The 12769-nt window shown below is 36.0% G+C and overlaps 2 protein-coding genes across 2 annotated transcripts; both read right to left on the bottom strand.

Moving 5' to 3' along the window:
• Window positions 1-152: 152 nt before the first annotated feature.
• Window positions 153-3553, bottom strand: LOC21394882 (putative methylesterase 12, chloroplastic). The gene is made up of 5 exons (XM_010102968.2): window positions 2851-3553; window positions 1855-2094; window positions 1613-1756; window positions 916-1050; window positions 153-659 (listed from the first exon to the last, which is right to left on the bottom strand). Exons 1-5 carry the CDS (start codon window positions 3109-3111, stop codon window positions 387-389), a joined length of 1053 nt encoding a protein of 350 aa, XP_010101270.1. The 5' UTR covers window positions 3112-3553; the 3' UTR covers window positions 153-386.
• A 1361-nt stretch (window positions 3554-4914) lies between these two features.
• LOC21394881 (DEAD-box ATP-dependent RNA helicase 56) lies at window positions 4915-11541 on the bottom strand. Its single transcript, XM_024168810.1, has 12 exons — window positions 11378-11541; window positions 11111-11229; window positions 10641-10741; window positions 9716-9888; window positions 9400-9631; window positions 9165-9283; window positions 8513-8569; window positions 8244-8428; window positions 6502-6646; window positions 5640-5723; window positions 5495-5558; window positions 4915-5382 (listed from the first exon to the last, which is right to left on the bottom strand). Exons 2-12 carry the CDS (start codon window positions 11224-11226, stop codon window positions 5372-5374), a joined length of 1287 nt encoding a protein of 428 aa, XP_024024578.1. The 5' UTR covers window positions 11227-11229; window positions 11378-11541; the 3' UTR covers window positions 4915-5371.
• Window positions 11542-12769: the final 1228 nt, after the last annotated feature.

Here is a 12769-nt window from a genome sequence, read left to right as displayed (position 1 = left end):
GGATGACAAGTAATATAATGCCACGTGGCGAGCAAAAATAATTGTTGTAATGGATGGGTTTTTTTTTTTTTTTTTTTTTTTTTTTCTGTGGAGCATCCGATGATCATGAAAAAAGGAACAATAGCAAGAGTGGGAGACAACTATTTGTTCAGTGGGCATTCAAAAATGATGAATTCCACAAGAATCAACCGACTACACTTCCTCTGTAAAACACATTTCAGTGTGACACTTGCATTGTCTAGGAATAAAATTAAAAATGATTACAATAGACACCTGGGCCACCATATCCTACATACAACCCTGGCCTTACATTAATAGACTCTGTTTCGTGTTCTGTATTTAGTGAGAAAGGGTAAAGGGAAAAAAAAATCATTCTAGATCTAGAACTATGGAATTTGAGCGATTTCCACCAAAATTTTGTGCAATGATTGTGGCTTTGAGAAAAATGGGCAGTGGTCACTGCCTTTTATCTTGAACACTCCCTCTGGTGGGTTTTCCCTCACTAGCTTTTCTTGGACGTCCGGTGAAAGAGCGTGATCATCCAGTGTCTGGATGAAGAACCGCCGGCCGGTCCCATAATTTTCAGGGGATAATGACAATTTCTCCATGATGGGCCCTAATGGAATAGGTCGCATTGACACCATAGCCAAGGCAACATCCTGGATAAACCAAAATCAGTTGTGAAATTTGTACATCAAATTAAGAGTCCACTATGATTTAACCCCTATCTTGGTGAAAAATGCAGGATGCTAGAATCCAATATGATTTAACCACTATCTTGGTGGTGAAGTGATTATAATTTGTATCACAGAATAGCCGAAGCAAGCGTGTATTACTACATTCACTGTCACTCATATTTACATTATCATATAGCGATTGCTTGTGTACAAAAGCATATCTTTATTTTTAACCTACCTTTGTTGGGGATTGGTTGAAATATAAACCTTTCATCTGCTCTTTCTCGAACATAAATCCTGTGGGAGGCTGGTCTTTTCCATTCCCATGAATCAAAAACTTGGATTCTTGCATGAATAGCTCAGCGGATCCAAGCTACAACAGAGGACTCTTTGTGAGAATTGTGAATACACGAGGACTTGAGAATGAATCTAGAATTTAGAAACAAAAACAAATTGCCTTGACATGAAAGACCAAAACAGAATATTTCTTCAAGATATTTGAGGGGGGGTTTTTTTTTTTTTTAAACTATTTCAATTAGATTATTTCGCAGGAGAGTTACAGAATAAAGTTCTCCATCTCAAGTGCAAGGTCAAACCACTAAATTGCAAAAGGAGTGGAAAAGAGCAGTTGATTAAGTAGCATCACCAATTTCTGTGGGGAATTATTTCAGTTTTCGTAAGAAATGGTTGCAAGTCAATGATATCAACTCATCTAATAGCATTACGAGGTAAAGAAAATATACGCATAAAGAAAAGCAAGATATTTTGATATTGTAGTCATAACTGCTGTAAATCACTTCGAGAAAATTTGATAAATCACGGGTTGGTATAATTCATGTTAGGCATTTGCTCATTAGGAATGTAAAGATCGTTTTCCACTGTGAAAACTCAATTAATATTAACCCACCAAAGAATAAACACAAAACTATAACTACCTCTTCTGCAAATACATCAAATGGTCGTTGGCCATCGGATACCATTGTAGCACAGAGAAAAACCACTTTCGAGATCTTTTTTGGAAAATGTTCCATTGCATAAGAAACACACGCACCTCCGCTACTATGACCAACCAGAATAACCTACACAAGAACATCATGCATTATGGACTTGACAGAATAGAAGACCTGCACAGTTCTGTGGGATGAACAAATTACACCATACAAGACCATCTTCTAACCTGTTCATCCTCAGGAAGCTTTTCTAGATAATCAATCAACGGTTTTGAGTACTCTGCCAATGTAGCAACGGCATTGGTATCTGTCAGATCGATACCGGAAGCCGTGAGATCAAAGGCAGTAGGTACTAGTCCCGTTTCCTCCAACAACGAAATCGTTTTATACCAACACCACGCTCCAAATCCTTCTCCGTGTAGTAAAACAAATTTTTTTGTCTTGAGATTTTCAAGAAATTCAGGTACCTATATTGAACAAAAAAATTGAACACATTCACTAAAACAGAAATATGCAGTTATGATCTTGAAATGGAAAGTAGAGCCTTTTCAATTGTATTCTTAGAGAAATGACGACAATGTGAAATTGCCAATGGCCCGAAAATGCCTCAAAATTTTGTAAAACTCATTTAAATAAGTTCAAACCATAAAGTTAGTCACTAGTGTATAACTAACTAAGTTCACGTTATACACGCTATAATTGACGTACTCCAATCCATTTAAAATACTCGTACACTTTTCTTCTAAACGTCTTGCACAGTAGGGAAAAAAAATAATAATAAGAGACAGAAAGTTAACGTGGGCCTTGAAGAAGAAAAAGCAATCTTGAAACACTTTTTCTTCTTCTTAGATAAAGAAAGCTAAATTAAAAATTAGGGAGGGCAAATTGGACTAAGAATTTTAAATTCTTACATCTTTGAACAAGCCATAATCTAGTATTCATGCTTACTTTAAGCACTTTTTTCTAGTCTTTGAAATACACCATTTCTCTTCTTGATCATACGCATTACTTTTTCCCAAATAAAATTGTCCACTTTTTATGGATTTACCTTCAGAGATTACAGATCTTAAAAATCTTCAAAACCTACCCTTTGTTCCTTAATCACAGATCTAATCATGAAAAGAACTGTAATTCAAATCATAATTGCACATGAACCGGCGAATTTTTTAGAGAGAGAGAGAGAGAGAGAGAGGAGAGAGGAGAGAGGAGAGAGAGTTAAAGACCTGTTTGGCGTTGGATAATGGATCGGAGAGATTGTGCCTGCGAGAGCTGGTGGAGCCAATTCTTCTGGACATGGAACCGTCGAACCTCTGAGACAACTGGTGCTGATGAAGAGCCATGGAAAGAGCTTGTCTGTGCAAGAACTCATCGTCGGCGAGAAGTTTCCTCTGCGACCGGTTGTTCATTCTCTTGCTTCTCGATCCATTGTTGTTATTATTTTCCTTCGTATCCTTCCTCGACATGCAAATAAATCGATTTCCCATCGTCGGAAGAAATTCCTTTTTGGTGGTCGAAGGAAGAAAAAGAGGAGGAATCAAGAATTTTAAGGGGAAAATGATGAACTAATTAAGTAAAACGGCATTATAATTACTATTTTTTTTTTTTAAGAGCAGTAGGTGAGAAAAGAGGGAAGAGAGAGAGAGAGAGAGGAGGGGGAGTGGCTGATGCTAATAAATAATAAATGCCAAAGTGTGAATTGCAACTGAATTGGGTAGGAATACTAGTGGGGCGTATTAAATGTCTTTTGTTTCAACGCTTCAAGAGGCTGGAAAGAGTTTCCAATGCTCTCTCTCTCTCAAAGTAAAATCAGTTTTTTAGCTTTCTGAATAGAATATATATATATATATATACACACACATATATATACATGCATATATATGATTGATTAGATATGCACCAGTTACAGTTACAAAAGGTTTCGAGGTTTGTCTTTAGTGAGTTTGTGTGATCTTCTTGTAGAGAGAAAGCAGAAGTGAACTGCTGTAAAAAAAAAAAAAAAAAAATTAGAACAGTTTAGTGAGTTTGTGTGATCCTCTTGTAAAGAAAAGCAGAAGTGAACTGCTGTAAAAAAAATATACATGCACATATATATATATATATAAATATACATGCATATATATATATCTCTCTCTCTCTCAAGGAATTAGGTGTTTTTTTATCTGTCAAATTCATGGTTGGCCAGTGGTTCATTGACAGGTGTCATGCTATTTTGTCAGACTTTTTAGGTCAAAAAAATTTATAGTATTAGTCGCCGTAGAATTAGAAATTAGAATGCACAAAAAAAATATATATATATATATATAAATATATCAGGCACCGGAAGATCGTCACCGCTAAATGTCCCGTCATAGGCGGCAGCTATCAGCCCATGACTGCTTATCTACACCTGAGTTTACGAAAATGCCCCTTAGGGCTCCACGTGAGGAGTTTGTCGTTAACATAAGAAGGGTCCAATATTTCGACTAGTTTAGTCAAACGATCCACCCCATGCCAGGTTGCCAACGTACCGCAATCAATCAACCTGTTTATTGTTTCAAATCGTTATTAAATGAGCAAAAAAACATAAAAAGGAATATATTTTGCATGTTCCTAACCCTACCAAAATTATTGCTTAAATATATAAGGCTCGTTCACTTCACCGATTTAAATTTAAAATTTAAATTTTATTACAGTAAAAAATGTTTAGAAAGTCATATTTAATTTTTTTATTACAGTAAAAAACTCTCACATAAAATCATATTTCAACTCGAATTATAAATTTAAATCAGTAAAGTGAACGCATATTTCAACTCGAATTATAAATTCAAATCAATAAAGTGAACGGACCTCCTGAATGTATACAAACCGCCTTACCATTTATTGGGATTTGGTAATGCAAAACAATACTGCTTTCTATTATTTTGTTTTGAGTTCAAACAAACTCGTGTCATACGCTCTTTTTGCGTGCCGCGTGTTTTCTAATTCCATGCTAACCATGTCGAATGATGATGCGTCGAGTATTCCAACAGAGAATATCCTCTGTTCAATCAATACAATTTTCTTCAGTGTCCGATAACAACCGACTATCAAAAGCCAAGTACATATATGCTTTACCAAGTTTTCCATCTTAAAATTAGTATATACGTCTTTAAGCATTTCATTTTACATCAGACATTCATGGCTTCACGTCCCCAACAAATCCCCCACGTACAAACGTTTTTTCTGTATTCACACTACATCATACATACATATATACATATATGTTTGTGTGCGAATGCCTTCTGTAAACACTGCATCAGACACAGTTATTGCCTGAAAAAGGAATACAATTTACTGTATATATAAAATTAAACCAAATCAGCAAGTTAAAGAATCCAATTGTTTTACCGACCAAAAAAAAAATCCCCTCAAAGCCGAGACCCGAGGGTTATAAAAATACTCACGTTTGTCCTACAAACTAGAACACAACGGCTAATATATAAAACTTAGTAAATAATTCGTTTAAACGCAAAGCAAATATAATCAAAATACATAATACAGCAAATCTAGAACACAATTTCAAAAGTTATATATGTCAAAGCCCTAACGGAGGATTGTGAAACCAAAAACTAGATTACTTCAAATTGTACACCAAATAGTAGAGCATCTGCCCTCTTGAAGCCAACAACTTGTCCAGCATTAGTTTGTAACAGACGGGGATGCGCTGCTCAAGCATCATCTGGGCAAACGAAGCTTTCCATGGCGATGCATCGCCTACATGACCTTTTACGATGGCACTGCACCATGAATAAAAAATTGGTTTAGTGGTTCCACGATGGCATAAAACGTTCCCGACTCAATAGAAGTGAAACAAAAATCACATGAACAAGAATGAAGAAGAGAACATACTGTATGTAGAAGTGTCAATCTGCTCAGGAAGCTCCTTTATATCCACCTCAAACCTCTCCTGAACCTGTATTCACAAAACCAGAATCTTAAACCACTTATGAAACAAAATAAGAGAAAAGAGGATAAAGAAGAATAAATCACGTACATCGTTGAGCACATCAGAATCAGCAGCAGAAGAAACAAATGTGATGGCAAGCCCTTTGGTACCAAACCTACCAGCTCTACCGACCTGTCAAGATTGTGATGAGAAAGGAGTCGTACAGATAGCTCAAACAACAATATCTGTTGAGATTTCTCAAGATAATAAAATTCTACCAAAAACATGCCTAAATATGAATGCATTTTAAACCAGCATTGGTGAAACAGATACTTCCAAGCCTCTCTAGAGAATATATGATACACAATGACATAGATTTCACTTTTATGATCATATCACATTCCTAAAACTGAATGATTAGGTTATGAAAAGTTCACGTATATTTTAACTTATTTTAAAGTAAACTAACAGTAATAATCACATAATTAATTTGCCATAAACCAGAACCGAGGAAATGATGTGCAAATTTGAAAGCCAAAAAAAAAAAAAAACAAATCCAAAAGCCCTTTTGAGGACCTACATGCAGTAAAGAATAACTACAGAACAACAAGGAAAAAATGTGTACATTTGAACTTTTAATGTCAAGATAGCACATTTTCACTTTTGCAATATTTTGGAGCTATTTCAATAATGTCAAGATTCCAAAAACTTGTTAGTTTTTACAAGGTTGTCATCACAGGCACCCTAGGTATCTGGGTCAACCACTCAAATATCTCAAGCAAGTTGACAACCACGTTAGACAACAATCTACATTTTCCGGACGATACATTATTTATAAACACAAAGCGCTCCCCACCAAATTAAGTAAAAATAAACAGTTTGCAACCAAATGTACCGGTTTAAAACTAAGCATGGAAGCATATACATGTGCTACTTTCAAAATGAAATTGATTATGCTAAAAAAGCCTACCCTGTGAAGGTAAGTGTCAGCTGAATCTGGCATGTCGTAGTTGATGACAATGTTAACACGTTCAATGTCAATTCCTCTGCCGACCAAATCTGTAGCAACGAGAATCCTATTCTGCCCCTCCTTGAAACCTTTATAGCGCTTCAACCTACAAAAAGCAGACCATTTGAATAAATAACCACGTCTTCAGTAGAAAGAATATAATTTATATAAGCAAAAACACGTCATACTAGAAAGCATATCGAGACAGGTACTAAAAAATAGAGAAAGAGGGGGGGGGGGGGGGGGGGGGGGGGAAGGGGTGGGTGGTGGGGGGGGGGGGGGGGAGAGAGAATGCAGTACCAAACTTACTGACCTAATCCTCCAGGGAAACACAATAACCATATCTAATGATATAAACATATGGAAACAAAACCAACAAAAAGAACATAAAAGAAAAAGAAGAATGCTAGGCACTTTGCACATTTCAATTCATGTTAGGCTAGCGAAACATATTCTAACACTTAAAAAAAAAGAAGGAAAAAAAAGGCATTTAGTAGCCCCAATCAGAAGCAGTGGAGGAGACCTAAATTACTAAATAGAAAAAATAATGAAAAAACCAGCTTCACAAAGCTTAAGTACATAGATTATCCATTAATAAAATTACTTTTAACAAATTATATATATATATATATATTCGTTAATAAGAGTATTCATTAACCACCCCATATCGTCATGCACAACGCCTCAAGCCAAACAAAAGTCCAAGGGAAAGTCATGGCATCAGGGAAGGTTTTAGTCTAGCTTTGCCTTATGGCTGGTACATTGATAAAGTTGAATTTAATGCAAGTAATGCTGTATCTTGCGTTCAAAACAAGGCACTATGGGTGTGCAGGGCCCTATTGTTGATGGTGTTTGTAATTTACTTGATGCTCTAAATTGCTCCTGCTAAATTCGGTTTGACTTCTAACATAACCTCTGTTTGCAGTTGTTTTCTCCCTCGTTGGCTTTCCAACATCGTTTTTATGGACTTTGTGCCAGATTAATGAAACTTCTCAGACCTCCAAAAAAAAAAAGTCCTTTTCATTCATTTAACAAAAACAAGGGCCAGCGGCAAACAGACACAAAACATAAAAATTTGGAACGAGCCAGAGTCCAAGACTAAAAAAGAAGAAAACCAACACCAACAAAACAAGAGCAAGTATCACCCATCAAAAACAGGGGACACCCACTCATGCACACCAGAAAAAACAATATGAGGAATGATCATATGTTGTGTAAGAAAAGAAAATGGCTGAAAAAGAAAAAATGGTCGCAAAAAAAAATGTAAGATTATTGAGAAAACGAAAAACAAAAACAATTTAATTGTAGGGACTTTTTTGAAATTTTAAAATGGGTGTAACTAGTAAAATGAGGGGTGGTTTTCGAATGGGTGTGAAAAGTAGACGGGGTTTGTCAATAGACGCACCCAAAAAAATAATAATAATAAAAAACTCTACCAAGAAGACACTGCTAACAAAAACCAACAAAAATTCAAAATGCATCTCATGGAGAGATCAATAATGTCATTTATATGGCTGTTTACTCCTGTCAAATAGTGAACTCAACTGTTTACTCCTGTCAAATAGTGAACTCAACACAGAAGACAAATGGACATTGCTACTAGTAAATATATGCTAGTAATGCTACATATGAAGAGAAACTTGCAGCAATCAGATTAACTAAAGAGATGGAGCAAAAATCAAAAATCAGAAGCCAGTCCGAACCTTTCTTCCTGGGACATGCCAGAATGAATGCATATAGAGGGAAAATTACACTCAGCAAGCAATTTGTTCAGCTCGGCTGCTCTGCTCACACTTTTAACAAAAATAACAACTTGATTGAAGTCCAATGCATCAAGAAGATCATTCAACTTGCGGTTTTTCTCTGACTCACTCAACTTGATGTAGTGCTGCAGTTCATACAAAAGATTAGATTCATATCAAGTTATTAAAAGCGCTTAGAAAGCATAGTGAAGTGAGTCCAAGATATATACCTGTACAAGCCCATGCAGAGTCAACTTGGCCTCGTCATCAACATAGATTTCCATAGGCTGAAAGGAACAAATGTCATATTAAATCATATTAGGAGCCTTCCTCAAGCCAATTGAATCCAGAACGAAATGAATGATGACGTGCATCCCTTGAGTCAAGATGCTGGTCCATCTCTTGTCTCCTTGAAGTTACTTTCTAAGTCATACCACGCAAGCACCATTGATGCTCAACCCAATCTATAAAGCCACTGACAGCAGACTGTAGGGTGACAGCGAACTCCCCCTCCTTCCTCTCCTCCCCACATACCCCAGGCAACCACCAAGTACCTTTGACTATAAACTAAACCCATGCCAAACACACAATGTCTATACACAGAAGAAGACTAAATAGAAAATAAAGGAAATGAAGCAAAGTAAAAATAAGGGAAAAACACGACATGCTGATCCACAAATGTGAGACTCCTAAAACATTGCACCTATTTCATTTTCTTCTCACTCCCAGAGTACACCCTAAGCAGCAGCAACTCCCATGATACGATTGTAAAACACTGATGGCAAGAAAATAGCGAGGGCACCACATTCTATGTTTCTACAAAACTCTTGGATTATGAAAAAGAGACTTCAAAATTGAGTAGTACTGGTCATGGAACATTACATCTTGCATAAATTTCTTGCAAACCGGTCGGATTTCTTTGCTTAGTGTTGCAGAAAACATCATGACTTGCTTATCATGAGGTGTCATCTTGAAAATTTCCTGCACATCCCTCCTCATGTCTGCAGGACAAAGATTTGGAAATTATGAACAATACAACGAAAGAAAGAAATTAGGAGTAAAAATAACACAATCCATCTTTTCCATAATTAAAAGAATCAAAAGAGAACTTCCATACCAAGTGATTCAAGCATCTTATCACATTCATCCAGAATGAAATGCCTCACATTCTTCAATGAAAGATCCTTATCTCTGGCCAGTGCTAGGATTCTCCCGGGAGTGCCAACAACAATATGGGGACATTCGTTTTTCAGTAAATCTTTGTGGAGTTTGATATTGACACCACCGTAAAAGACAGCAACCTTGAGATCAGGCAAGTATGTACTGAACCTCTCGAACTCGTGACAGATCTATGACAATGAATAACCAAAGTAAGGTACTAAATAATCCCAGTAACAAAAAGTTGTATCCAAAACAACAATTCTCCAAACTACCTGGTAAGCCAACTCCCTTGTATGACACAGAACAAGAGCAGAAACTTGTCCTGCCACAGGGTCTATTTGCTGGAGGGATGACAGAACAAAAACAGCAGTTTTTCCCATTCCAGATTTAGCTTGACATATAACATCCATTCCCAGAATTGCTTGAGGGATGCATTCATGTTGCACTGATGAGGAACGAAAGAAAACCGGATCGAAGGAACCATTTGTAAGTAAAATACAAGTCTCCGATCACTCATATTGAAAGGTTTTACCAAACCATACCAATTCTCGAAATCAAGATAGTGGTAGCAGTATATTACCTGGAAAACATAAAACCAGATTAGTAAAAGAGAGCAATGAAATCAACTAATCAACTAAATGAACTAAAAGAGAGAAAAAAGGGGGCAAAGAACATCACTACAAAATCATCGTGACAATATTACACAAGTGAGGAGTTTGACAAAGAAATGAGAATGAAACCATAGAAAACTCGGCAAGTTTACAACTTAGGTGCATGCACAGAAACATTAACTTGGCAAGAACGAAAGACGATGGGCAGGGCAAAGCATGAGTACATGCAAATATCATATTCCCTAAGAACAAATAAATTCACATTGGCAGCACACTTCTTCAAAAAAAAAAAAAGACGGACCCCAGTGCCAAAGAAGCTCCCATACTATGACAGGCTCGGGAGAAAGCTCAATCCCATATGTACATGCAAGTAAATTCACATTGGCAGCGCATTTCTTCAAATAGAAATAAATGACATAAGAAACCACATTTACAAAAGACTAATGGAATCTCAGACGCTCCCTTCGACTTCTAACTTGGCATTGATGATAATAACAAACAAAAAAACACATGAAAAAAAAAATCTCTAGCACTATAATGCAACAATACAATCTAGTAATCAAGCTAAATGAATTAGATAGGTTGCCTTCAGAGGGATGCTCAAACCCCGAGTCAACAATAGCTCGAAGAAGCTCTGGCTTCAAAAGGAAGTCTCGGAACCCGGAACTGTGTATTCCAACATATCCCCTGAAGAAACACAACAATGAACAAACAAACTTAGCACTTGAATTAAACAGAATCATAGAGCTATCTGTATCAACAAGTTTATAACTATTAAAAGTGCGCAAGAGAGGCTTCACAATTTCAAATTATATTGAGATAATCTCAAATTTCATTAATCCAATATAACATCCCAAATTATCCTTCAATTTTTCCATGTCACGTGATTTTTCATATATCAGACTGAAAAGCTTTTGTATTTACTAATAGATCACTGTTACAAGGTTGAAAAATAAACAAATACGTTGACTTTTCGCTGTGCGAAACCAAAAAAAAGGGAAATTTTCAACGGATTAAATCCATTAAATAGGTAAATTTAGCCCCAAAAAAACTCACTTCTTAGGGGCTTCCCCGTTGACTTTAGCGCCGACGGAGTCGGGGGCCTTCTCGTCTTCTTCTTCGTAGTCAACGAGCTCTTCGTCGTAGACATCGTTGTCCCTGGTTTCGCCCATATTCTGCAATCGAACGCAAATTAGAAAATCCAAACATTACAGACGTTTCCCAATTCATCCATCACAGATCGCGATGGATATTAGGGTTTTGAATCGGGAACCAATCGACAAAACTAAATTAGGGTTTTGTAGAAAGGAAACGAGGTAATACCTTCAGCGAGATTGTGCGAGTGTCGAATTAGGGTTAGGGTTTTGAATAGTCTGCAAACGAAAAGGTTAGCTGAAATAAACAATTTGCAAAAAGGAATTTTTAGTGAGAGAGTGCGGAGACCTCGAAGAGAGAGAGAGAGAGAGAGAGAGAGAGAGAGAGAGAAATATCAGAAAACGGCCGATAGGGTTAATATGACCCGGCCTTTATAAATAGGAGTTATGTTCCAGTATTTCCGAAAATGCCATTATTCCCATTAGATTTTATCAGTATTTACGGGAAAAACAAAAAAACAAAAAACACAAAAATAGTTACACGTGTTGTGAAACAATTAGGACCGCTTAATTCGCTGATTTAAATTTTTAATTTAAGTTAAAATGTGATTTTATGTGAGAATTTTTTATTATTATAAAAAAATTAAATGTGATAATTTTTTAAAACTTTTTACTATAATAAAACTCGAATTTTAAATTTAAATCGGTAAAATAAACAGAATCTTAATGTGGATGTCACCACTTCATATTCTATAATCTCTCATTTATATATCGCATTATCTCCTTCATAATTCATCTGTTAACCTTGTGTATTATCTCTCCATAATACATATCTTAATGTATACTCAATTCATGTAACTCATGTCTTTTGTCCTTCTGGGCCTATTAATAGATATGGTACGAGCATGTTTGGAATACCCCATACAAGTGAATGAAATATTAAAAAGTTATCTTGTCTCTCATATTCTCTTATGTTGTTCACATTTATTTTATAACACGTTAAATCATCACGAGTTTCTAACCATTTTTTTTTATTTAGAATTGTTTAGAAAAATTTTGTTAGATTTGAGAATATTCTTATGTGCTAGTTTCATGCTAAAAAAAAAAAGCGTGGAATGTTTTTCGTGCTCCTCCGAACTGTATCATGAGGTATAGACTCTTTTACTTCATACCTATTGCCATTTATAATTTCATGGGTTTTAATATCTATGTACGTACGTGTAAAGTTCTTCTTTTATTTACATTATATATAAATATTATTAGAATCTCACATCAGCTGGAGATATTAAAATGATCCACTTAATAAGATGAGAGCAATCCTCCCCTAATAAGCCGATTTTGTTAGGTTGAGTTAGGCTCAATATCCTTTGATTTCTGTAAAATGGTATCAGAGCATGTTCAGTTTTACAATGTTGGGTCCCCCAATATCAACTTATTCGCAGCGGTTTGGCATGGTCCACGCTGTGCGTGAGAGGGCGTATTAGAATCTCACATTGGTTGGAGATATTGACATGATCCACTTAATAAGGTGAGGGCAATCCTCCCCTAATAAGTCAGTTTTGTTATGTTAAGTTATACTTATGCCCAATATCCTTTGATTTCTGTAAAATGACTCGTATTT

Source organism: Morus notabilis, unplaced genomic scaffold, assembly GCF_000414095.1.
Source record: "Morus notabilis unplaced genomic scaffold, ASM41409v2 Scaffold453, whole genome shotgun sequence".
NCBI classification, from domain to species: domain Eukaryota; kingdom Viridiplantae; phylum Streptophyta; class Magnoliopsida; order Rosales; family Moraceae; genus Morus; species Morus notabilis.
The sequence above is the reverse complement of the archived record's forward strand: the minus strand, read 5'-3'. Positions and strand labels throughout refer to the sequence as shown.